Source organism: Heterodontus francisci, chromosome 38 (assembly GCF_036365525.1).
Source record: "Heterodontus francisci isolate sHetFra1 chromosome 38, sHetFra1.hap1, whole genome shotgun sequence".
NCBI classification, from domain to species: Eukaryota; Metazoa; Chordata; class Chondrichthyes; order Heterodontiformes; family Heterodontidae; genus Heterodontus; species Heterodontus francisci.
Genome location: NC_090408.1, coordinates 26,492,172 through 26,516,684, shown reverse-complemented (window position 1 = coordinate 26,516,684; position 24,513 = coordinate 26,492,172). Strand labels below are relative to the sequence as shown.

General features: G+C 42.3%; 1 protein-coding gene across 4 annotated transcripts in view; it reads left to right on the top strand.

Annotated features, from left to right (window-relative positions):
• Positions 1-22,981, top strand: part of myo1ea (myosin IEa) — a 132,338-nt gene extending 109,357 nt beyond the window's left edge. For 3 of the 4 annotated variants that reach the window (XM_068017914.1, XM_068017913.1, XM_068017912.1), the window contains 11 exons: positions 3,315-3,459; positions 7,189-7,303; positions 8,200-8,369; positions 10,192-10,337; positions 10,820-10,966; positions 11,415-11,572; positions 13,220-13,315; positions 14,940-15,147; positions 16,305-16,340; positions 18,280-18,449; positions 21,967-22,981. In XM_068017914.1, coding sequence (XP_067874015.1) covers positions 3,315-3,459; positions 7,189-7,303; positions 8,200-8,369; positions 10,192-10,337; positions 10,820-10,966; positions 11,415-11,572; positions 13,220-13,315; positions 14,940-15,147; positions 16,305-16,340; positions 18,280-18,449; positions 21,967-22,043 — 1,468 coding nt within the window. In that variant the 3' untranslated portion in view covers positions 22,044-22,981. The remainder of the gene's footprint in view (positions 1-3,314; positions 3,460-7,188; positions 7,304-8,199; positions 8,370-10,191; positions 10,338-10,819; positions 10,967-11,414; positions 11,573-13,219; positions 13,316-14,939; positions 15,148-16,304; positions 16,341-18,279; positions 18,450-21,966) is intronic. The other variant, XM_068017915.1, reaches the window with a different exon arrangement.
• Positions 22,982-24,513: the final 1,532 nt, after the last annotated feature.

Genomic DNA, 24,513 nt, shown 5'->3' with positions numbered 1-24,513 from the left:
TGTAAATTCATGTTGCCTTCTTCCCCAGTTTAAGTCTCAATCACTGTATTTTTGAGCCATTCTTTCTTTCAAATAAATTTGATTAGTTGTTTTAGCTATTGAATCTTTGGCCTGTGTATAGTTGTTTTATTTTCTTAGCCTGCTGAATCTTTGACTTAGTTTTCCTATGTGTCCAAATTGAGTGTTGGATTCTACATTGTACTTGTCCGTAAAATTATAATTGGGATCAGTGCGCTCAATGGATTCTGAAGGGGCAGAAAACAAAAAGATGCAGATTTCAGAAACTGTTGTTGAGCAAGTGTGAACGAATTTGAATCTGTAGCATACTTAATATACAGTACAAGTGAATATGACCACAAAATCAAGCATAAACATTCTTAGTAAATCAACCAAATCACATTATGAATTGAACACTTGATTTTATCTCATCGGCTTTCATTGGATAGCTGTTTAATTGCAGTTTCGCTTAATTCAATTTTTGAGATTAACTCTTTGTTTGCCTTGCTGGAAGGATTGTAACAATCAAACCTAAATCATAGAATGATACACTACTGAAGGCCTCCATTCAGCCCATCGTATCTGTGCCAGCTCTTTGATAGGGCTATCTGATTTATTTCACTCACCTTCTCTTTCCCCATAGCCGTGTAAATTTTTCCCTTCTTCAAGAATTTATTCAATTCTCTTTTGAATGTTACCATTGAATCTGCTTCCATCGCCCTTTCGAGCAGTGCATTCCAGTTTCCTCACATTGCCTCTGGTTCACCTTAAATCTGGTTACTGACCCTTCTGCCACTACTCTATAAAAACCATTCATAATTTTGAACACCTCCAGCAAACTCTCCTTTAACCTTCTCTGCTCTAAGGAGAGCAACCCCAACTTCTCCAGTCTCTCCACCTAACTCAAGTCCCTCATCCCTGGTACCATTCTAGTTGATCTCTTTTCCACCCTCTCCAAGGCCTTGACCTCTTTCCTAAAGTGTGGTGCCCAGAATTGAACACATCGGGCTGAATGTTTTTTCTGGTGAGAGACCCTGTCTTGGCCCTCCATTGGATCCCCGTTGCAATTCCACGGCGGGCAGGCAATTAACTGCCCACTGTCCGGGACACCGTCCCTTTAAGGGACAAGCTCCCACCTCCAAGAGCCGCCATCCAGTCGGAAGGCCAGCAGCTCTGCAGTACCAGAAATGGCCACTGCCGGTACTGCAGGAGGCTCTGCAGTACAGAGGACTTTGGTGACCCCTGGAGAGTGTGGGTGGGGTGTATCTTCCCGGAGGGGACAGTGATCACTGCCGGGTTGTGGTGGGGGGAGGCCCTGACCCCACTAGGAGGCCACCAGGCTTTACAGATGTTAAGCTAACTGGCCTGTAGTTTCCTGCTTTCTGTCTCTCTTTTTAAATAAAGGAGTTACATTCGCTATTTTCCAATCTAATGGAATCTTCCCTGAATCTAAGGAATTTAGTAAAATTAAAACCAACACATCAGCTATCACACTAGCCACTTCTTTTGGGACCCTAGGATAAAGTCATCAAGACCCGGGGACTTGTCAGCCCACAGCTCCAACAATTTGCTCAGTACCACTTCCCTGGTGATTGTAATTTTCTTGAGTTCCTCCCTCCCTTCCATTTCCTGATTTACAGCTATTTCTGGGATGTTACTTGTATCCTCTATAGTAAAGGCTGATGCAAAATATCTGTTCAATTCATCTGCCATCTCCTTATTATCCATTATTAATTCCCCAGACTCACTTTCAACGCTCACTTTGTTAACTCTTTTTTAAATATGTATAGAAACTCTTACTGTCTGTTTTTATATTTCTAATTAGCTTTCTCTCGCACTCTAATTTTCCCCTCCTTATTAATCTCTTAGTCATTCTTTGCTCTTTTTTATATTCTGTCCAATCTTCTGACCTGTCACCCATCCTTGTGCAATTATATGCTTTTTCTTTAAGTTTGATATCATCTTTAACTTTTTTAGTTAATCATGGATAGTCAGTCCTCCCCTTGGAATTTTTCTTTCTAGTTGGAATGTAGCTGTTTTGTGTATTCTTAAATATCCCCTTAAATGTTTGCCACTGCATCTCTATTGACCTATCCCTTAACCTAATTTGCCAGTTCACTTTTGCTAGCTCTGCTTTCATGCCCTCATAATTGCCCTTATTTTAAGTTTAAAATACTAACTTAGACCAACTCTTCTCTCCCTCAAACTGAATGTAAAATGTAATCATATTATGATCACTGCTACCTCTGGGCGCCTTCACTATGAGGTCATTAATCCTATCTCATTGCACAATGCCACGTCTTCTCAAGCCTGCTCTCTGGTTGGCTCCAGAACGTGCTGTTCTAAGAAACTATCCCAAAAACATTCTATGAACTCCTCATCTAGGCTACCTTTGCCCATCTGATTTTTACAGTCTATATGTAGATTAAAATCCCCCATGATTATCGCTGTACCTTTCTGACAAGCTCCCATTATTTCTTCCTTTATATCCTGTCCAGTCACCAGGGTTGAGCTTCTGGGGAGAGAAAAGCCAGTTCTTGGTATAAGAACAGTTCTTGGCATGGAACCAGACTTTGGTATGAGGGGAATGTATGGGGTAGGCAGTTTTTGGCATGATAGAGTATGAAGAGAGAGCCCAGGCCTTGACATAAAAGGTTAGAGGGGTAAGATCCCCTGTCTAACTGAGGAGCAATGTAGGACAACTATACATTTTGTTTGAGAGAAGGAAGAGAGAAAGGAAAGGGTTGTAAATTTGTTTGTGGAGCTGTGGGTACACAGGTCTGTGTGAGTAATTCAGACTATTGCTCAATTGGAATCTTGACTGAAACCTCTAACAGAGATATTGAAGATATTCCTTGGCTTCAGGGCTCCTGTATGAGTTATTTCAACTGCACAAAATCACGGCTGTCATATTATTTAGAACTTGGTTATTTAGTACTAAAATGACCTATGATTGACTCAAAATCCACAGTGAAAATTGGTCAACTATTGTTGATGATGCCATGTGTGTGGGTTCTAGCTTTGCCCAGAGGGTTAATGGACTACTCGCTATTTATACTTAGCTGTTATACTGGGATTAATGGCATTTTTAAATAAATAAACATTTCCAACATTGACCATGAAAGAAACCATTTATAAATTGCTGAATTTTCAAACTATTTATCCATATATTTTACATCTGTTTATCTTGAACAAAAACTGTTTAGTTCCAGGGCCGAGGAAAATGAAATTAAAGTTGAGAGATGTATAAATGCCTTGAGTTATGTTTTTCTAAATTCATGTCATCCTCTTTGCTAACCCCGCCTTTTTTATTGCAGGTATGCCATTCTGACTAAAGAGACGTGGCCTTCCTGGAGAGGAGACGTGAAACAAGGAGTAGTCCACCTCCTCAGATCGGTCAACATGGATCCAGATCAGCATCAGCTGGGGAAAACCAAAATCTTCATCAAAGCCCCTGAGTCTGTAAGTGAGCTTGTTGTACTCTACCTGATCTCTATCCACTGTCTCTGGATAGACGTGGTTGCTATGCAGAAGGAATTCATTTGAAAGTTCAGCTCCACCCATGTTGCAATTGTGGTTTCGTTGCAAGTCAATAAACCTTTCAAATTGGCTTCTGCTTTGTTCCAACCAAGCAATTGTGCTGTTCTTTGAATTGTACTCTGCCAATTTAGGCTTGTGGTCTCTACAGTGTTGTCACTTCTTTTATTATTCATTTCATGGGATGTGGGCGTCGCTGGCTAGGTAAGCATTTGTTGCCCATTCCTAATTGCCCTTGAGAAGGTGATGGTGAACCGCTGTAGTCCATCTAGTGTGGGTACACCCACAGTGCTATTAGGGAGGAAGTTCCAGGATTTTGATCCAGTGACAGTGAAGGAACAGTGATATAGCTCCAAGTAAGGATGGTGTGTGACTTGCAGGGGAACTTGCAGGTGGTGGTGTTCCCATGCATCTGCTGCCCCTGTCCTTCTAGGTGGTAGAGGTTGTGGGTTTGGAAGGTGCTGTCGAAGGAGGCATGGTGAGTTGCTGCAGTGCATCTTGTAGATGGTACACACTGCTGCCACTGTGCATCAGTGGTGGAGAGAGTGAATGTTTAAGGTGGTGGATGGGGTGCCAATCAAGTGGGCTGCTTTGTCTGGGATGTTGTTGAGTTTCCTGAGTGTTGTTGGAGCCACACTCATCCAGGCAAGTGGAGAGTATTCCATCACCCTCCTGATTGTGCCTTGTAGATGGTGGACATGCTTTAGGGAGTCAGGAGGTGAGTTACTCGCTGCAAAATTCCCAGCCCCTGACCTGCTCTTGTAGCCACAATACCTCACTTGGCTTGCCTGCTTCTTTCAGTGTGGCACCCAGTAAATTCCTTATTTTCTATTTGTTTGTCTTTTTAAATGGAATAAATTGTTGTGACAGAACTCATGCATGGAATGAGAATGGGATTTTGTGGGAACCACTCTGAAAAGGAAGGATCAAATTGGCACAAGTTTCTTCACACGAACTCCTACAAAGCTGCCTTCAGTTTTCTCCGTTGGGGAAAGACAAAACTCTGCTCTGATGGTGACTGATGTTTTTAGTTTGTCCGGAATGTGGGTGCACTTTGTCCTCCAGAATAACTCAGGCACGTAGGCTGCAACTCTGCAGATGCAATTTTAGCTTGGAGTGAAGTTGTTCTTGGCTCCAGTCTCAAAACCAAGGATGGTCGATTTGGCCAAAAGGCAGTAAAATCTGATTGCTACTGCCAAGCTCCTGCAGTTTCCCAGTGGTCTACTGCTGATCTTGCTGGCACCACGCCCTCTCAGGATCCAGATAGAGAGTGTCATAGGAGCCATTCTGTAGTGTAAGATCCTCTGAGCCCTATACTCTGAACATGCAGTGTGTCAATTTGAACGGTTGGGTGTTGAGCTGACCTCAGTTAGTTGGCCCTGACTATACCGACTGTGTGTGAATGTGTGGATTACATTTTCACAAGTAGTTCAGTGATTTTTGGAGGGCTTTCTTGCATTTTGTGCTCCTTCATGGAGCATGTACTGGTAAGGCACTCTAACCCTGGGTAGAGTCCTTATACTTTCTTTCCGAGGGAAGTGAAAATATGCTCCCTGATCCCCAAAAATAATCTTACAAAATCCAGAATATTTATCCATTTCCACATTTCTTTTATTTCGTTCTGTCCTACTGAATGCCGGATAATATATGTGTGCCTCCTTCTTCCTGGTCACAGCGGGACCGGAACCATTGTATCCTGAGAAGTATTTGACCATCCCATACCAGCAACCACTTAGCCCATTCCCAACCAGATATCAATGACCCATTCACACACTGGCGAGAGAAGCTGGAGTGAATTGCTCCTGAATTTGTTTCAGATTTGGGGAGCAGTCGGATATTGGCATCTGTAAAAGACGATTTTTTTTCCCAGTAGGATTTACTTTGTGATGGCTTTATCGCACATGCACGCAAAACAGATTAATGTTGGGGGAATTATCACCAGGGGTATCCAATAATTGAATTCAACTTTGCCCTTTGGGACCTGATCCTCTCAGGGCTGGGTTCAAACTACAGTCTGCAGTTCAGGTCTCAAACCACATGTTACTGTGAGTTCAGCCTTTGGTTCTGCAGGCCAGTTCGATCTGACCCTCCTCTTTGCAAACTATTGTTAGTGTTCACATTTTTGTGATGTGAAAGATAGTGTGTGAGTACACTGTTATTCTGCTGCTGTTTTAAGTAGAGCTAATTCTCTCTGTCTCAAACACTTTTGCTGGGATTAGATTCCACATTTCTACCGGGAAGAAAAGCTCCTCCTGATCGAGACTTCTCAACTGCCAACTTGCAAGCCTGTGTTCCCAGAATAGTGGAGCCTTATTGACAATTGTCTCAATGTTGCACATTTCATTCACCAATTAGTCACAACGGATGTTTTGTGACCTTTCAAAGGAGAGCTAAAAATCGGACAGGATGTTTAGTCTTTTTGAAACATGAAGTGAAACTGGTCACATGTTGGAGCAGGAAATGACAGGATGCTGTGAAATGCCAGCAAACATCAGCACTGAAAGCTCAAGGCGAACCTTGTGGCTAAGTCTGGCTGGGCAGACGACCAAAACTGTCTGGGCTGACTGCTGTAAAATGGTTTTCTTGGGGCGTCATCAATTGCTGAAATGCACTTTGTCGACTCTCAGGAGTTTCCAACCTCCTATATCTTGTCATTTTTTTTAATAAAATGAAATTCTCATTTGAGGCTTTCAATATCTGTCTGCATCAAAGAGGAAAATCAGAATCATTTTCGGTTGTTTTGAGCTTCGAGCTTTAGAGGCAGTATCCACTTCTTCAGTGGGTTAAAGCCCTGCCCAGTTTGCTACTGACCCAGACACACTTGGAGAATTCCAGGATTGATTCTGAGCCTATGCTGAGCTGAGCCAGGGTAACAGAAGGTGACAACTAGCCTTAGCTCCCCAGGTCTAGGGAGGGGAAATAATCTCCGGAAGTACCACTCCTGATTGTTATCCCCTGGTGAGGAAGAGATTAGGTCTGCTGTGATGCCATACTCTATAATGGTTGAATAACTCGCTGATGCTTGCTGATAGGATTTATGTGCAGAAAATGATGACAAGGACAAGGTACCAGAGGGTAATCAGTACCTGTGGGACTGTGCCCTAGCACAAGGCAGTACCTTTGAGAGAGGTTGGGAGAAATGCTTTTCAATATGTGAATCAAGATGTTCACCTCATTAGTGCCAGCTTTCTTAATGAAGTCAAACTACTTCAACATCTGTTGATGCCAGCAGACAGATTTAAAAGTTGCTTATCTTCATGCCAGCCCCAGCAAGGGGCCTATTTGTGTTTCCACATTGCATGAATTCTTGTCATGTACACTCCCTGCCAAACTTTCCCAAGAGAGCTCGTTGTGAATGCTTGAAACACTGGAACGTCATCTGGGAAGAAAGAATGATGTTGCTCTGTCCTGGGCTCAGTACCAGCCGGAACTCCAAGCCCAGGAGATATTCAAAGCCTGCAAGTCATAGTGACAGCAGATCAGACAGAGAGAAGGCGTTTGAGGGGCCACACAGTCTGCTCCAGACATCTCAATAGTCTGTTTTTCCCCTCCAATTTTTAACACAGTCTTACCTATTACAAGTCTTGGATAGATAACGTGAAGAATTAAATTTGAGCGGATCGATTAAGCCTTTTGCTATTTTTTGTTTCACAGCTATTTTTGCTTGAGGAGATGAGGGAAAGAAAATATGATGCGTACGCTCGAGCGATTCAGAAGGCGTGGAGGAAATACGCTGCAAGAAAGAAATATGTAAAAATGAGAGAGGAAGGTAGAGCAACTCAATCTTGTATGTCTGGTCCAGTTTCAGTAACTCTGTAACTGTCCTGTCCTAATAGCCCAATTGGGTTAAACTGAGTTAAACAGAATGGTCCCAGGCTCTATTCCTGCTGTGTTACATATTATTACATAGAAAGAGCAGCATCTTCAGCCCTACAAGTCCATGCGGCTGTAATTGCTTCACACAAGCCTCTTTCCATCTGTCTTCATCTAACCCCATCAACATATCCTTCTATTCCTTTCTTACCTCATGTGCTTCCCCTGAAATGCATCAATGTTCGACACCTCTGCTACTCCTTGTGTTAGTGAGTTCTACATTCTAATCAGTCTCTGAATAAAGAAGTTTCCCCTGTGAGTTATTGAGTGATTTAGTGAGTTATTAGTGATTATCTTATATTTATGGCCACTAATCCTGGTCTTGCCTAAAGTAGAAACATTTTCTCTATGTCTACCCTATCCTTTCATAATCTTAAAGACCTCTACCAGATGGTTGGGTGATCTCAGCCAGGGTAGCAGTAAGATCGCTACACTTAGCCTCAGTGCCCTAGGATGCAGGGGTGGGGGTGGAAATCAACCAGCGTTTCCATTCCTAAAAGCGATACAGCAATCCTGGCGTGGACATCAGATGTGGACTAAGTCAGGCTTGTCTGTGTCGGTCCTTGTGGTTGAATAGCCCGTTGACACTCCCGGTCGAGGCTCAAACTGGATGATCATTTGGGGAACTAACATCTTCATGAGAAGAAAAATATCGGTACAGAAAACTGGCAAGAAAGTAAATCTCAGTTATTTTTATTTCATCTCGAGAACAAGAAGAGTTTAAAACTATTAGTACATTTCAGAGCACTTCAAAAGGATTAATCTGATCTAATCTGACTGTTTTCTCCTCAGCATCTGATCTACTGCTCAATAAAAAGGAGAGGCGGAGAAACAGCATCAATAGGAATTTTGTCGGGGATTACATTGGATTGGAAGATCGACCTGAGCTGAGGCAGTTCATAGGAAAAAGAGAGAAGGTTGAGTTTGCAGACACAGTTGCTAAATACGACCGAAGGTTTAAGGTATGTCTGATTTCAACTAGCCCTGTCCAGTCTATATTTATTTATTAAATCATCAGTTGATTTTATAAATTGACCTAGAAATTATAAGTTGGTCCTTTATCGATACTGACGTATACTGCGGGAGAGAGGGCTGTCATATTCTTGATTAACCATCAGTTTTTATTTTCCACTGCTGACGGGTTGATCTTCATTATGCTGAATAATCAAGGTTCAACTCTAATATTGAGATTAGATGCCTCCAATGAATTGCTCATGGATACTAATCAGCAGGTAGAACATTTTAAGATTGGTCTATTAATACCTCCCCATCACAATAAAAACATGCTCTCTGGAAAAGTCTAATGCACTCAGAGCAGCATGGTACTGCGACTGAAGGTGTAATCTTTACTAAAGCACCCTCTGCTGTCCAGTCCAGACATTGCAGTATATAGAGGCAGTGAGAACCAGAGGGATATTGGTAATCAAACTTTGGCTTCTGAAGTGGTTTATCAGAAGAAGCTGATCAGTAATTTATTGAATGTTCCTAGTGACTGAAATCTTACTCCAAGAATGGACGTGAATGTTTTGACCACACAACATTAATAATTGAACTCTCCTTTTCTTCCTCCTGTCCCCTCCCCCCCCCCCCCCCCCACCCCCAAATTTTCTTTCCTCCAATGGCTTTTTGCTAATTCCACAGGCACCATCTGGTACCTTGCCCAAGTGGGTATTATTCACATGTATAAAAGTGAGTGTCATCAGGCCCCTCCGTCAAGCAGGCATCATAGTTGAATTTAAATCCCATTCCTTTCCTGTCGTCCAGGAGTGCACTTCTAGCAGGGGGTCACTCGGCATTAATCAAGGGCATGAACCCTGGGTAACATTGCCTTCTTCACCCTGGCTTCCTGAGGCCAGTTGTGGCACAGACTGAGCATTGAACCACTGATCATCATGGGTCATTGGATAGATTGATACAGACAGGTTTTATCCCCATCGCTGCTTTAGCTCTGCTGCATTTGCTCGTATCAGTTGGGATGGTTCTTGGGACAGGACAATAGGCCTCAATAACTTTGGGTTGGGGGAAGGGGGAGGAAATCAGTCAGGGCTTCCCCCTCCTGATCGCCACCTAGTGACTGCTGCTGGAAAGAGCAGGGGGTGAATTTTCTCTGCTTTGGGCCTGGAGAAAACTTCTATCTCCAAGTACTAAGCAAAGGAAAAGGGTTGGTGGCCTGTGATGATGTGTCTCAACCATCTTTGCATTCCACATGCACGACCCAGGAGTTTTCCTTCAGGAGACGGTGGACCCTTTGCCCTCTAGAAGGGAAAGCATTGAAATGCAGTGGGAACGAGGAGGGAGTGGCAGCAACACACCAACTGCTTCAGTGGCCTGGGACCCCATTTGCAGTTTGGGTATGATGTACATTTTGGTGAGGTGGAGAGTAGTTGGCACCAAGTGTGTACATGTTGGGTGAGGGCAATATTTGGCTTGGCTGCAGTGCCCATTGTGGTCGAATAGCCTGCCAGCATTCACTATCCAGGTTAAAAAAAATTACCTTTGGAAGAGATACGAAGGGCCATTAACACCTGTGCAACTATAGGTCAAAAAGAGCATGAAAGAAAACTCCAGCTTTCAACAAACCAGTTTATCAGGTGGCCATCCCACAATGGAGGCAATTGTATTCAAGGACCTTTTTGTCTCTGCTCCTAACCTGATAACTTCTCTCAAACTCAGTGAGGCTCACACAACATGTATTTGGAAACCTGCTCTAAGTACTTTTAGTATGTTGTTTCATTTATCCAGTTCTCCATGACAAAATCGTAAAATGAAGTGTTCTGTTTTCAGAATGTGAAGCGTGACCTTGTCCTCACCCCGAAGTTTGTGTACCTCATTGGACGAGAAAAAGTAAAGGATGGACCTATGAAAGGCCAGTTAAAAGAAGTGCTGAAGAGAAAGATTGAGTTGGAGCGGATCCTAACCGTATCATTGAGGTAAGCCAGTTTCACTGAGCGAGCAGCAGCAATCACTGGATACATTGATGGTTTTCACATTTCACTGTTATGGACACACAAACTTTCATGTAGTGTTGCCTCTCAGTTCTTTATCAACTCTGCAGTTCTAATGATTGATTTCTCTGTTGCTGTCACAAATACAAATCTTGTGCTAAATTCTGTAGTTGGAGCTTGGCTCCGTTAGTAGCTCTGTTGCTTCTTGAGGGTTGTGTATCCGTGTTCCACTAATTTATCCTCCAGTGCACATCTAAGGTGAGTGCTGCATTGTTGGAGGTGCTTCCATTTGATGGGTGACTAAGCATGAATCCTGCCAACCTGTCTGGGTCCTGTAGCATTATTCTTCTGCTGTCATTGACAACTTTCTTGCCTTCAACTAATGTTACTGAAAATTGGACCTAACTGGTGATGTTTAATTTAATTTTATTGCAACAATAGTAACACAGCTTCTTTTTATTGTGCAGCACACTGCAAGACGACTTCTTCATCCTACACGAGCAGGAGTATGACAGTCTGCTGGAGTCTGTCTTTAAGACTGAATTCATCAGCCTCTTATCGAAGCGTTATGAAGAGAGAATGCAAAGGAAGCTACCTCTGAGGTTCAGTAATACGTGAGTACCTCTGCAGGCTGATATATTGCTGTACACACGCACCACTCCAAAACCCAATGAATTATATAAGCTGTCAGTGCATGCAAAATAAATTGTTTCATTCTGGAACTCTCATTTCTTTGTGCAGTTCTGAGGGAGCACTGCACTGTCCGAGCTACTGTCTTTTGGGAGAGACATCAAACTGAGGGTCCGTCTGCCCTCATGGATGGGCACAAAAGATTCCATTGCACTATTTTGAAGAAAAGCAGGGGAATTCTCACTGGCATCCTGGCCAACATTTGTCTCTTAATCAACACCGAAAAACAGATGATTTGATTATTTACATCATTATTGGCTGTTGAAGCTTTCTCTATGCAAACTGGCTGTTGTGTTTCCCGAGGCCGTGAAAGGTGCTATATAAATACAGCCCTGTTCCTCTAGTTTAACATTTGTGTTTACTGTTACTTAGACTTGAAATGAAAGTAAGGAAGGATAACTGGGGTCCTTGGAATGCTGGAAGCTCTCGACAAGTACAGTTCGTCCAAGGCGCTGGACACATTGCAGTGCTGAAACCCAGCAGTAAAACCTTGCAGGTCAGCATTGGCCCAGGGTTACCGAAGAACTCACGTAAGTAATGCATTCACTATGCACAGCTCTGTGTAAGGACCCTGTCATTCTATTCATGAGTACCTGTAGTGGTGAATGCTGCACAAGAACTTAACGCACACAGAATGTTAATATTAACAATCTAATTTTGATGGGGCGCAATAAAAGTACAATTGTCATTCATCGGGAATATGATAATTATGAAGTACCCCAAGAACAATATAAGAATTATAATTTTAATCCCCTCCTCTTTGGGTCACAGAATAGAATGCTTCATTTTAGTCCCTGGTTTGTGGTGAGTTTGCCAGGTATAAGTGTGTGAATGAGAGGGATGGACACACGTCCTGCTAACGTTTTGTTGAATTGTTAAGTTTTCTGAACTCATCTCTGTTCACTACCTGCTGGTATTTAGTCTCCATATCCAGGAGTGTACTGCCACACTGAAACAGCTTAATGGAGTAAACAAACCACTGTTAGCAGCTGGACTGAGGGACTATCAGTTCCTTTTTGCTAATCAGAGTGGACAAAAAAATTGTGTTATGAATAAAACAATGAAAGATTGATTCATACTCTATATAACTGCAAGTAATATTGTATTAATGTAAAGAACTTGCTCAATGTCTGATTAATACCAAAGTTCATGAAAACAATAAGGGACTGTGCCAGTAGAGGTGCTAAAATGGGCATGTGTTTGTATGTCTATCTATTTGTGTGCGTGTGCGTTATGTGTGTGCGCGTGTGTGTGTTTGTGCACACGTGTGAATGTTTGTCACCTAACTTTGTACAACCCAGGGAGCAGTAATGGGCTTGTCATACATCTAACAGTAGCACTATTGGAGGGAGTGGGTTGTTCATTTTTCAAAGTGATTCCTGACAACGCAGCCGGCCACTGACGACATCAGGCTGCGCCAAGGTGCGAACATTCGCAAACAGTCTCCTGCTCTTTGCACGTGTGCTGCATTCCGACTTGCCAGGACTGGTTAGCGCATGCGCCGATGACGTCATCGCGTGATGCGTGCATCTTCGGGCAATGCGCCTGGTCGGCCTCTGCTCATGCGCTTTACGGGTACTGCAATGCAACGCTAACGGGTATTCACCCATGCGTCAAGCTCCGCTCCCCCCCTTGCTGCTCTCTCCGGCCGCTCCGCTCCCCCCCTCGCTGCTCTCTTCGGCTGCTCCGCTGTTTCGGCTGCTCTGCTCCCCGCCGGCCCTGACCCGCCTGCTTGCCCCCTCCCCGGCCCGCTCCCCTCCCCCGGCCCCGTCCCTGGCCCGGCCCGCTCCGCTCCTCCCCCCCCGGCCCGCTTGCTCGCTTTCTCCCTCCCGCCATTGTGTGCTGCCATGTGTTTAGGTCAGATTGCCTTCGTGTGATTATTTGAGCAGCGCCATCTTTAGTCCTGGCAGCTGCCTGAAGTCGCAGACTATGACCTTTTCGTGACACAGGCTGCATTTGCGCATGTGTCACAGCAATGCCACCTAGTGGTAGCGTTGTCAGCAAACACAGCCTTCATTTTTATTAGCAATCTCATACTGTTTGTAAAGAAATTTGAAGTCCACACTCATTTATGACTTGCTAATTAATCTTCATTTGGACTCTTTCTCCATATGTTGACTATATGGTGATGAATTTTGCTTAATGAATATCTATTAATTTGTACCTATTTATTCTAGGGCCCACAAGGAGGGACTTGACACAAGTGAGACAACAAATTACTAGGCCACAAACTACAGCTTACCCAATTCGAGCTGCCCCCCCTCCTCCAGCAGGTAAATTTCTTGAGGTTTAAGATTACAATTCTCACTAATGATCATCAGATTGGGGAAACCTAAGAAAACAAATGGAGGGAGAAAGGATAGGGTTGCCAAGCCTCCAGGATTGACCTGCAGTCTCCAGGAATTGAAGATTAATCTCCAGGTCACTGCTCTGATCAACCCAGCAGTAAAATATAGAAGCATTTTTAAAAAAAAGTTATAAAAAATATTGGAGATGTGGTGTGGGGGGGCTGGGGAGGGGGGGAGCGTGGGGGTGGGGAAGGAAACTGCTTGACCAAGTCAAGAATTATCCAATCGAGTGATGATGAATCTGTTTGATTGTCTACCAATCGACATAAGAAGGTGGATCCTAGTGAGGATCGATGTGTCAGGTGACCAATGGCGGGAGTATGGGGGTGGGGTGGTTAGAGGCAGGAGGTCATGTGATGAAACCTCCAGAATACGTCCAACCAGAGTTGGCGACCATAAGAAAGGACCAGTTAGCCTGTTCCTTCCAATCGGCCAACACAGAGACTGAACTCTGGCTGACCTTGTCATTGTTCAGCAAACCCTGCTGGAAGTGAGCACTTGCTCAGATTAGGGCAGGACTGGGCCTTCCCATAGACAATTAGCCTGACAATATTTCCTGCCTAGGTTTCCACACAAAGAATGGCCCCTTGGGTGATGTAGTCAAGTGTGGTTGGAGCCCACGGAACTGTCCACTAAAATAAATTAATGCCTTCAGGAGAGAGATGGGAGGGGGCGGGGCGGCATGGGGTGGGGAAGGAGATAAACAAATTCCTGGTTGTTTATAAAATGGGGCTGTGTTTGTATTTATTAATCAGGGTGCTTTTTTTAAACAATTATTTAAAGATTAGTGCCACTTTTAAAAAATTAAATCTCAAAATTTCTACATAACAAATTAATGGAGGTATTCTCACAAGTAACATATTGCCCAATGAGTAGAATCCAATACCTGTCAGTAGTGCCAATATCCTAGAAAATGTTGACTCGAGCTTCAAACCAGAGCTGTCAATTGTGGATTTGATCAGCAGTGAAAACCCAGCCTAATTCTCCCTTCCCTAGGCCACGAGTACTGAGGCATTTGTAGTGGCCCTGCTGCTGCCCTGTCTCAGATAATCTCACTCACGGCAGACCAAGAACAGAGTCTGGAGCCTTCCAGCTACTTGCTGGATAAATCTGCTGAGCTATTGGAGGTGTGGAATTCATGATAACTGGGTGAGCCTGATTGCAAGTCTACTCGAAGTTAATGTCGGGGAGGAATTGCTCTCGTCATTGTGTGCAATAACAACACAAAAAGGAACATGTTTTTGATTTTATTACACAAAGTAGTTGGAGCAGTTCCTCTGTTGTCCTTCACCCAGCCTGGACTCCAGCTGCTGGGAAAAGGGAGCAGGGAAGAGGTAAAGGGACAGTGATAGAATGGAGAGCAGGAGTAATTAAATGACAAAAGTCCTACTAAACATGTTTTGTAGAGTATGTGGCCAGTGTTGTTGTAGTAGTTCTTTGACAAGTTTGTCTAAAAAGGGCAGAAAATAATTACCTCAATAATTACTACTATCAATGTATTTTTTTTGTTTGGACTAACTAAAACTAACTCTCAATTTGTTGTTCAAAGGTTCCCACCAGAATGGAGTCATAAAGGGTTTCCATAACCCTTCTCAATGGCCACCTTTAAACTCCCGACCCAGTCAGAGAATACCCTACCAGGGCACCACGACAGCCCGCCCATCACTGCCACGGCCAGGCACCAACTTCACAGACAAGGTTGCCCGCGTTCAACATAATCTGGATTTCTTGAAAGTGCCAGAGCAGGGTGCTGCAGGGTAAGAGGGGCTCCAGGCATCCGGCTGCTCTGAGCGTCTGTCGCATTTTTACATATCTCAGGATAATCAGTGGCCTCCAGTTGATCGAGGATCTGTAACTCCACTCCTTGGAAGTGTTCTGGAATTCCACTCAGAGGAAAGACTTGGAGGCCTACAAGCGCCAAACGCTGTTTAAATCTCGGGTGCAAGGGCTTTGCTTATTAATGACGGATAATAGATTGTTTAACAACTGTGGCTGGGTTTGTTAATGATGCCTTTTGCCAGGAGAAGTATCTTAGTGAACTTATCCTGCACACTGATGTATACCTCGCCTGGAAAGCTTATTTTGAGGTACAGATTGTCTCCCTTTGAAATGTGTGGACCAGTTCAACGCGGAAGTATGAATTGGCACAATAAAAAAATGATCAAAAGTGGATAACTACTGCTGTTCCCACATGCACAGATCCTAAAATTCTCTTGTAAAGGGAATGACCCATGCTTCAGTGAGCTATTTCACCATGGGGGCCATCACAACCAGGCTTAATCCTGACTTCGCTCACCACCTTTACACATACGTTCCAGCAAAAGTCACTAGATAGGTATCAGGAGTGGAAACTCGGGCACGTTTATTTTATTCCTTCCCTATTCTATGGAGTCTTAAAACAGTTTTACCAGTCTCACCACTGCTGAGATCAGCTACCATAGTACAGACCAGGGATCTAAAGACTGGAATTTGCAAATAAACTTGCCAGTGTACAGTGGTGGAGCTGAAGCAGGATAGCAATTGAATAACAATCGAAGTGCTGAGTTTTGTATGTCACAGGGAATCTGTTACTCAGAACAGCTTCTCTCGGTTGTGAAACTTCTGTCTATGTTTAGCCAGACTCTTCAGTGAGTAGCTCATTGCTGGGGAGCTCAGTGTACAAGTGAAAAAATGCCCTCTGCTGGTCAGTCTTAGATCTGCAGTCCTACCTGGAGGCGATCGAGAAGCTGAATGTCAGTGAAAGTATACTCCAGATATAATGGTATTATAGAAACCCCTGCATTAAATTAATTCAACCAATAATTGTGATGGCAAGATTCTTTTAACAAAAAGAAACTTTGCCTCACCTGTTTTGCTGTATTAACTTACAGTAGGTGTATATGAATTATTGTTAAAAATCTCTTCCTTTTTATAGTAACCGTACTGGAATGAAAGGACCAAATGGAGGAAAGTGAGTCAAGAATGATGTAGTTCGGTGGTGGTTATAGTGCTATTGCTTCTGGGTTTAGTGCTGCTGGTTTATTTTAAATTAGTATTTTGAAGCATTTAGTAGGTTTGATGGCTGATCACTAGCTTAGATTCTAATTGTGATAAGGAGGTCATCATGCTAACCTAGTTGTCTCTTTAGTCAGCTGTGGTGGTGGGAGAATGATATTTCTGACTGTAATGCGACTGCATTATGTATTGATGTCACTAAAACCATTACGGTCAGTAACACCACTTTAAGCTGTGATATTGGAGGTGGTGTCTATGTTGAAAGATTTAGCTGGTGCACAGATCTGACTGTTAAATTGTACTGCACTTTTTTCCCGTCTATATTGCTATTGCAATGCCTTTTTTAAAAAGCTCTATATAAAATTCGAAATGTTAAAAAGGTACAGGCCGGATGCACCCAATGGAGATACATCAGTATGCATAACACCAGCCCCATGCATTTCTAAATAGAAAGGCCAAGTCTTGAAATCTAGAGGGGAGAAACTCTTTCCGCTGCCAGGAAGGTCAATAACCAGAAGACAGAGAGTTAAGATAATTGACAGAAAAAACCCGGTCGGGGCGGGAGGGAGATGAGAATTTTTTTTATGCAGCCAGTTGTTAAAATTGGGAATGTCGTGCCTGAGAGAAGAGTGGAAGCAGATTCAAGAGTTACTTTCAAACAGGAATTGGATATATACTTGAAAAGGAGAAATTTGTAGGGCTATGGGAACTGGGACTAATTGCATAGCTCTTTAAAAGAGCCAGCACAGGCACGATTTGCCAGATTGACTTCTCTTTCCTTTTATGATTCAATGAAAGCTCTATTCATGTTCAGACTTCCCAAGGGATTTGGGGGATAGGACGGGGAGGAAGAGTTTGCACTTTTCTTCTGGGCTATTAGAGAGAGGAAACTGGTTTCTCTGGAAAGAATTTTGCTCAATCAAGCACTTGCACTGCATGTGTTTGGAGATGTCAACTGTGAGAACTTACACCAAGTCAAGGAAATGGATGTAGGTGGATGAAAGTGAATAGAATAACAAAACTACAGAAACTGATAGCAATTTGCAGGAAAGATCTTGGCTATGGAATATCCAAACTGGTCGATAGAATCACCATATCTTGATTTACGTTGTTAGCTTTTTTAAAAAATACCCTTTTACAATCTTGGAAGTTTAATAAAGACTGATCTAAACAAATCGGTGGTGAAGGTTTCAAATGCCATGGGGCAAAAGTTAATAATTAGGATATTCGGAGTAAGGAAACAGAAGTTGTTGGGGAAAGTTTTAAAATAAAGGTGAACAGCACCATGAATAAGCTCAAGATGTGTTTCTGGAGAAGGGATTCAGGGTATAGACAGATGATGAGTAGCTAGGGTCAAGATAAATAAAAGATACAAGCATATCTGGCCTAAAGGCTGTTCTCCATTCCTAAAATTTCTTCTGTTCTAATGTTTCAAGGCTTGGGACATTGTTGTTACTTTGAAGACTTGTTCTGAGTGCATTGATGCTGATTGCCTACAACAGGGGTGTCCAAACTACTTCACATGACCAAATGTAACCCGTGAGCCCTGGCAAACAACTCTGCTCTCTATTTATGGTTAGCTAACTCGCTCTCTGGTTCTTCCTGATTGAATCTTGTCTATCCTAGAGATCTTGAGCAAGACTGTTCTTAGCTCTGGCTCAGATCAGCAGCTCGAGATATTTGCAAATTAATGGGCATGGCCTGTAAAGCTCCCGCCGTGAAGCTGGGTGGTCCTGAAAGTCAAGGAGCTTGGGCACTTATGATGTACAATTTTTCATTCTCTGATATTTCTCTGTGCAGAAATGTAAGAAATATGATACGAGTGTAATAAAAATTAGAAGTGAAGATTCAAAGTTTAGGCCAACACGTTCCAATAATTCTTTCTTTTGCTTTAGTGCACACAGACAGATGACAAGTCGGCCGCCCCCAGCAGGGGGCCGACCTAAGCCACAACCCAAACCAAAGCCTCAGGTACCACAGTGCAAAGCGCTGTATGCGTATGATGCTCAGGATACAGATGAACTTAGCTTTAATGCTGAAGACATTATAGAAATAGTTAAGGAAGGTAAGTAGTGGCTTAATTTAACACAATTTAACTGGAGTAGCCATATAAACACCATGGCTACAAGAGCAGGTCAGAGGCTAGGAATCCTGCGGCGAGTAACTCACCTCCTGACTCCCCAAACCCTGTCCACCATCTACAAAGGCACAAGTCGGGAGTGTGATGGAATACTCTCCACTTGCCTGGATGGGTGCAGCTCCAACAACACTCAAGAAGCTCGACAGCATCCAGGACGAAGCAGCCCGCTTGATTAGCACCCCATGTACAAACATTCATGCCCTCTACCACCGACGCACAGTGGCAGCAGTGTGTACCACCTACAAGATGCACTGCAGCAATGGTCCAAGGCTCTTTAGACAGCACCTTCCAAACCCATGACCTCTACAAATAGAAGGACAAGGACAGCAAATGCATGGGAACACCACCACCTGCAAGATCCTCCCAAGTCACACACCATCCTGACTTGGATCTATATCACCGTTCCTTCACTGTCGCTGGGTCAAAATCCTGGCACTCCCTTCCTAACAGCACTGTGGGTGTACCTATCTCATATGGACTGCAGCGGTTCAAGAAGGCAGCTCACCACCACCTTCTCAAGGGCAATTAGGGATGGGCAATAAATGCTGGCCTGGCCAGCGACACCCACATCCCATAAATGAATAAAAAAAATCAGTGCTCTCTTTCTCTTTGCTTGTTCTATTAGATTTAAATTTAACTGCAAAGTTCAAAAAACACTGCATTTCCCCAGTTAAGTGGCTTGTGTTAACTTCTGTACTTTCACTGTACCAGGGCCAAAGACGTTGCCAGATTTTTGTGATTAAAAAAAAAACTAACAGTGCTTACTGTTTATATCGGTGTAAATCAGGTTGTAACCTCTGCCCTCCACACAAACAAATGCACAAATCGGGAAGTTGCAGTTAGATGCTCCACTTCTCCACAGATGCACTATTGCATTCCTCACCGATGAACTCGGTATTGAATGCAACAGTGTGAACTTGCTGTACTTGGCCATTAGTCACACCTAAAAATGGTGGAGAAATTTATGGTTGGTGCATTCAGGATTAAGCTAGTTTTGAACTGAGTGTTAAATGATAATTACTGAATAACCTCTCTGGCCCTGAAAAATTAATTTTGTAAGCGTGGAGTCTCATTCCTGCAGAAGTGTGAGGATTTAAGTGTTTTTTTTTACTTTTGCATATTCTCTTTTATCTCTCTCTCTTAATCACATCTGTACTTCCCAATCTTTGTTTTGTTTTCTTTACATCATTTAAATCTCATTTATATTTCCTGGTTTCGGTTGCATGTCTCAGCAAGGATTCTTCAATCCGATTGGCTGAAAAGCCTCACTGTTTCGTGCCCTGCTCTCAGATCCCCTGTAGACGGCACTGCACTGGGACAGAGGACAGATTAGAGCAAATCGGCATTCTAAATCCCAGGAAAACTTTGCGGGCAGTTGTCAGGCAGGCACCGCACCTTCACTGCTAACTGCAAAATCCAGGCCTTTACAACACTGCTGATTCCTCCCTGATTTTTTTATAACGGTGGCAATCGGCTTCAAGCTGTGGTTTCATGTTGTAGGTGCTACATCGTAATTGGGATTGGTGTTAATTTTTAATTACGCCAGCATGTTTAACATAGTGATTTGTTACACAGACTGTAATAGTATGCATGGAACTTTGAGCACTGCACAATTCCCACCTCACTCTGCATGTACACACAAGCACTGTGAACTGATCTTTTTCCCCATCATTTCTTCATTGAGCATTTTTGTTTCTCTCTTCCTTTCATTGACACCATTGCTGCTTTGAATCTTCCTTTCCTGTTCTTCCAAAGCTCCAGCTATGCCATCCCACTTGTTCTTTCCTCTCTCTATCCTCACTGTATTAAGATGAAGTCTTATTGTACTGTCTGCTACTCCAATTTGATATTTTACCAGATCTCAAAACTGTGGATTCCTCTTCAGGCTTTTAAAAATCCAAGCTTAATTTCACCTAATCATTACTTTTTGAATTATTTCATATTTGTTCTTTTTTCAATCTTCCTGGTGCCTTGCACTATTGGCCCTATACTTGGCTATCTCAGTTTTAAAAAAGATGTATAGCTGGAAACAATTTTATGTTTTGAGCTTCCTTAACTACAAAAAGTTAAAAATGACAGATATTTAGTTAAGGATATATTTTTGCATAATACTTAATGAATTGTCAGACTGTTTCCTAGCATGGTTTTTGCCTGTACTATGCATATATACAGTAGGAGAGCTTCTTGCTCTTCAAATTGTGCCATGGGATCTTTAATGTCCACCTGGGAGGGCAGATGAAACCTAGGTTTGATATTTTAGCCAATATTAAGGTTCATGGATCAACCAACATGGCATTTGAGGGGGTGAAAGGGCAGTTGCTGAGAGTCATAACTTGCTTCTGTTCCCCATTTCCATAAGTGGTAGCACTCACCTCTGTGATCCTAAGATCCACTTAGAATAGATAGGTGCTTGATGGCTGGCATGGACATGATGGGCCTGTTTCTGTGCTGTATAACTCTATGATGCTATTATGGATACAAGCCCAAGACAGAATCTGTACAAGATCTTCAGTACCATACTAAGGGAGTAGTGCATTGTGGGAGATGCTGCCTTTCCAATCAGACCTTAAACTGAGGTTCCAACTGGCCTCTCAGGCAAATGTAAAACAGCCCATGGCAATGTTCAAAGCGCAGGCAGTGCTCTCGGTAACCTGGCCAACATTTATCCCACTACCAACACAAGAACAGGTTAAATGGTTATTCAAACCGCTCTCGATGGGACTTTGATGTGCACAAATCGGCTGCTGCAGTTTCCCAGAAAAAATGCCTAAAAAGATAATTTAATTGGCTTTAAAGTGCTCTGGAACATTCTGAGCATGTTCTGGGTACTGCCTGTGCGGCGTTTGCAAGTTCCCCCTATGACCGCATGGGTTTTCGCCGGGTGCTCCGGTTTCCTCCCACAGCCAAAGACTTGCAGGTGATAGGTAAATTGCCCCTAGTGTACGTAGGTGGTAGGGAATATGGGATTACTGCAGGGTTACTATAAATGGGTAGTTGTTGGTCGGCACAGACTCGGTGGGCCTGTTTCAGTGCTGTATCTCTAAAATAAAATTAAAAAAAAAATGTGGAAAAAAACTATAGAGATGCAGATTTTTGCTTCCTTTCTATCAGCAACATTGACCCAGAGAGAGTGGAGCCTATAAGGAGCTTGGCTTTATTTAAGATTCTCCAATTTAGATGCAGATAGACAGTAGTGGTGGCAATGTTTGGCATGACTAAATTGGATTGCAACCCCCATGCAGCATCAAAAGGTTAATATGAGTTATACCATGTCAGGGTCAGGTAAATCCCACTAAGAGTCAATGAGCTTCTCTAATACACATAAATTATTTTTATTAATCACATGCTCTTTAATTCAGTTGATGTTGGCAACCTATTAAGATGCCAGTTTACTGGTGCCTGTTGTGTCAAAAAGTCTCTTTTTATGCTCTTTCCATTGTAGATCCCTCAGGATGGTGGATAGGTAGACTGCGAGGGAAACAGGGATTGTTCCCCAACAACTATGTTGCAAAAATATAAACTGCTGTTATCAAAATCGATAGACAAACCAAATTGAAGTATAGTGATCATACCTGTGATACTATAATGACTTGCAAATATGCTCTTCAGTATGCCCTCTGATGTATAATTCTACAGAAAGGCTGGAGCAGCACAACCATTGTTAGTCGTGAAGGAACTGTAATTTATTGTATTTATACTTTTGTTTCCTCATGAATAAAGATGTGTAACTGGTAGCTTAGGGAGAATGTTGCATTTAACTTGGACCATAAGATACTGTGTATGGGTTTTATCATTCTTGCTTTAAGTGCCTTTTGTCAATTATTGCTTATTAGTCTTTTTACAATATTTCTTAGTGATCTACTGTTTCTTCAGGAATAACAGTGCTGAAATATAAAACTTCCCTTTTCAAGTGCATTCCAAATTGGGAAAAACACTGAACTTTGCTGCTGATTCATGTATGAAGAACATTTGCTGCACATGACACCTAAAGAAAATGGTGTTCTGTTTTAACTAATTTAAACTATCAATCACCATAGGGGTAGTGTAGACTTCATTGGTGAAAAGCATGAAGGTTTAAAGAGAAAGCACTCTGCTCAGTACTGTATAAATGTAACATTTGCATCTTAAAGTGCCTTTTAATAAAATGCATAAATGTGGCTGGTCCATATTTTAAGTGCTGTATCTGATGTAAAGTTGAGGTATTGAGAAAATGTGTTTTGGTCTTTTTCCTTTACTATACATTATAAGCTGAATCCTACAAACTAATGCCTAAAAACTGTATATTGATGTAGTTTACAGCACTTACTCTGCAAGTTTTGTGTTCTTCATGTAGAAGCATTGTCAAATATTTAATCCTGCATTTTCCCTTTGGCCAATGTGTTAAATTTTATAAATTTATACATGGATAAACTTTAAAATGTATTAGGATTCCTGGATTAATAAAAGTGTTCAATATATCTGGAACAAGTGTGCTTAATTTTTCATCGATCGACACTGCAGGGTTGATCAAACATGGCATGACTATCTATTTAAGATTACTTAAGCTCTAAAAGTTATCACATTAGTGTTTATTTGCCCTTTTCCCACATGGTTCTTGAGTAATGCAAAGTGGAAAGAGTGTGTTATAAATTCATTTTTGGCAGAACAGCCCATTTGCACTCTTCCATTATCAACAAGAAAAATCAAATGGAGCCAAAAGTAAGCTGCCAATTCATCACCCATTCTGCACTACCAGCCAAGACTCAATTATTCCAGAGTTACTCAGTGAAGCCATTGATTATTCTATTGTGACTGCTGCAACAAACAACTTGTGTAGCACTTTGAATGTAATAAAACATCCCAAGGTACTTCACAGGAGCATTACAAGGCGCAGTGGTTAGCACCGCAGCCTCAGTTTCAGGGACCTGGGTTCAATTCTGGGTACTGCCTGTGCAGAGTTTGTAAGTTCTCTGTGACTGTGTAGGTTTTCACCTGGTGCTCTGGTTTCCTCCCACAGCCAAAGACTTGCAGGTGATAGGTAAATTGGCCATTGTAAATTGCCCCTAGTGTAGGTAGGCAGTAGGGAATATGGGATTACTGTAGGGTTAGTATAAATGGGTGGTTGTTGGTCAACTCAGTGGGCTGAAGGGCCTGTTTCAGTGCTTCCACAATGAATTTAATGCAAAACTAAAGGCTGCAAACCAACAAAACTTCTAATTTGACATTTTAATTTTATTTTAAAACCTGCTTCAAGAGCACTGTTGCTGTTGTGACATGACACTGGTTTCTCTAGTTAGGTGGTGATGAGGTAGACAGTCAGGCAATAACTTTAAGAACAGAAGTAGTTTTAAATCAATGTTTATACAGTTACAAGGACAAGGGTCTTTGAAACATTCTGCAAAAGGACTGCTAACACTACACTTACTTGAAGTGACTAAAATAATCAATTTTAGTTTATTTGTTCAAATTTGAGTTTCTACTTTAAGCAGCTACGATCCAACTAAATGAGAATTACATGCTGAATCCTGATTATATAACAGCTAATGCATAATAATGAAGGGGGTTCACCTAGTGAAGCTAATACATGTCAAAGCATTGGTAAATTTACAATGGAATGGTTAGACAACAATACATAGCATTTCATAAGATACCTGCTTTAACCGTGCTTAACTGAAGCATGGTGGACAGCAAAGTGAGCTAGCACTTGACCGTATCTGCTTTTCTGTTGCTTTTATATTATAATTGGAAGAGTCTCTACAACTACATGTAACTTTCTTGTATAGGCAAGAATTGAAGTTATTAGGCCGAGATGTTACTGTTCATGTTAAGTACTTACAAGACACGAGTTACCATAAAAATTGCATACATCCTAAAGGAGATGAACAAGGTCTGGATCTATGGGAAGAAGCTTCTGTGAAAGAATAGAGTTAACTGATTCAATTTCAAAAAGATACTCAACTGCAACGGCTGGATGGACTATAATTGGCTTAACTATCTTAAAAAGGGAATA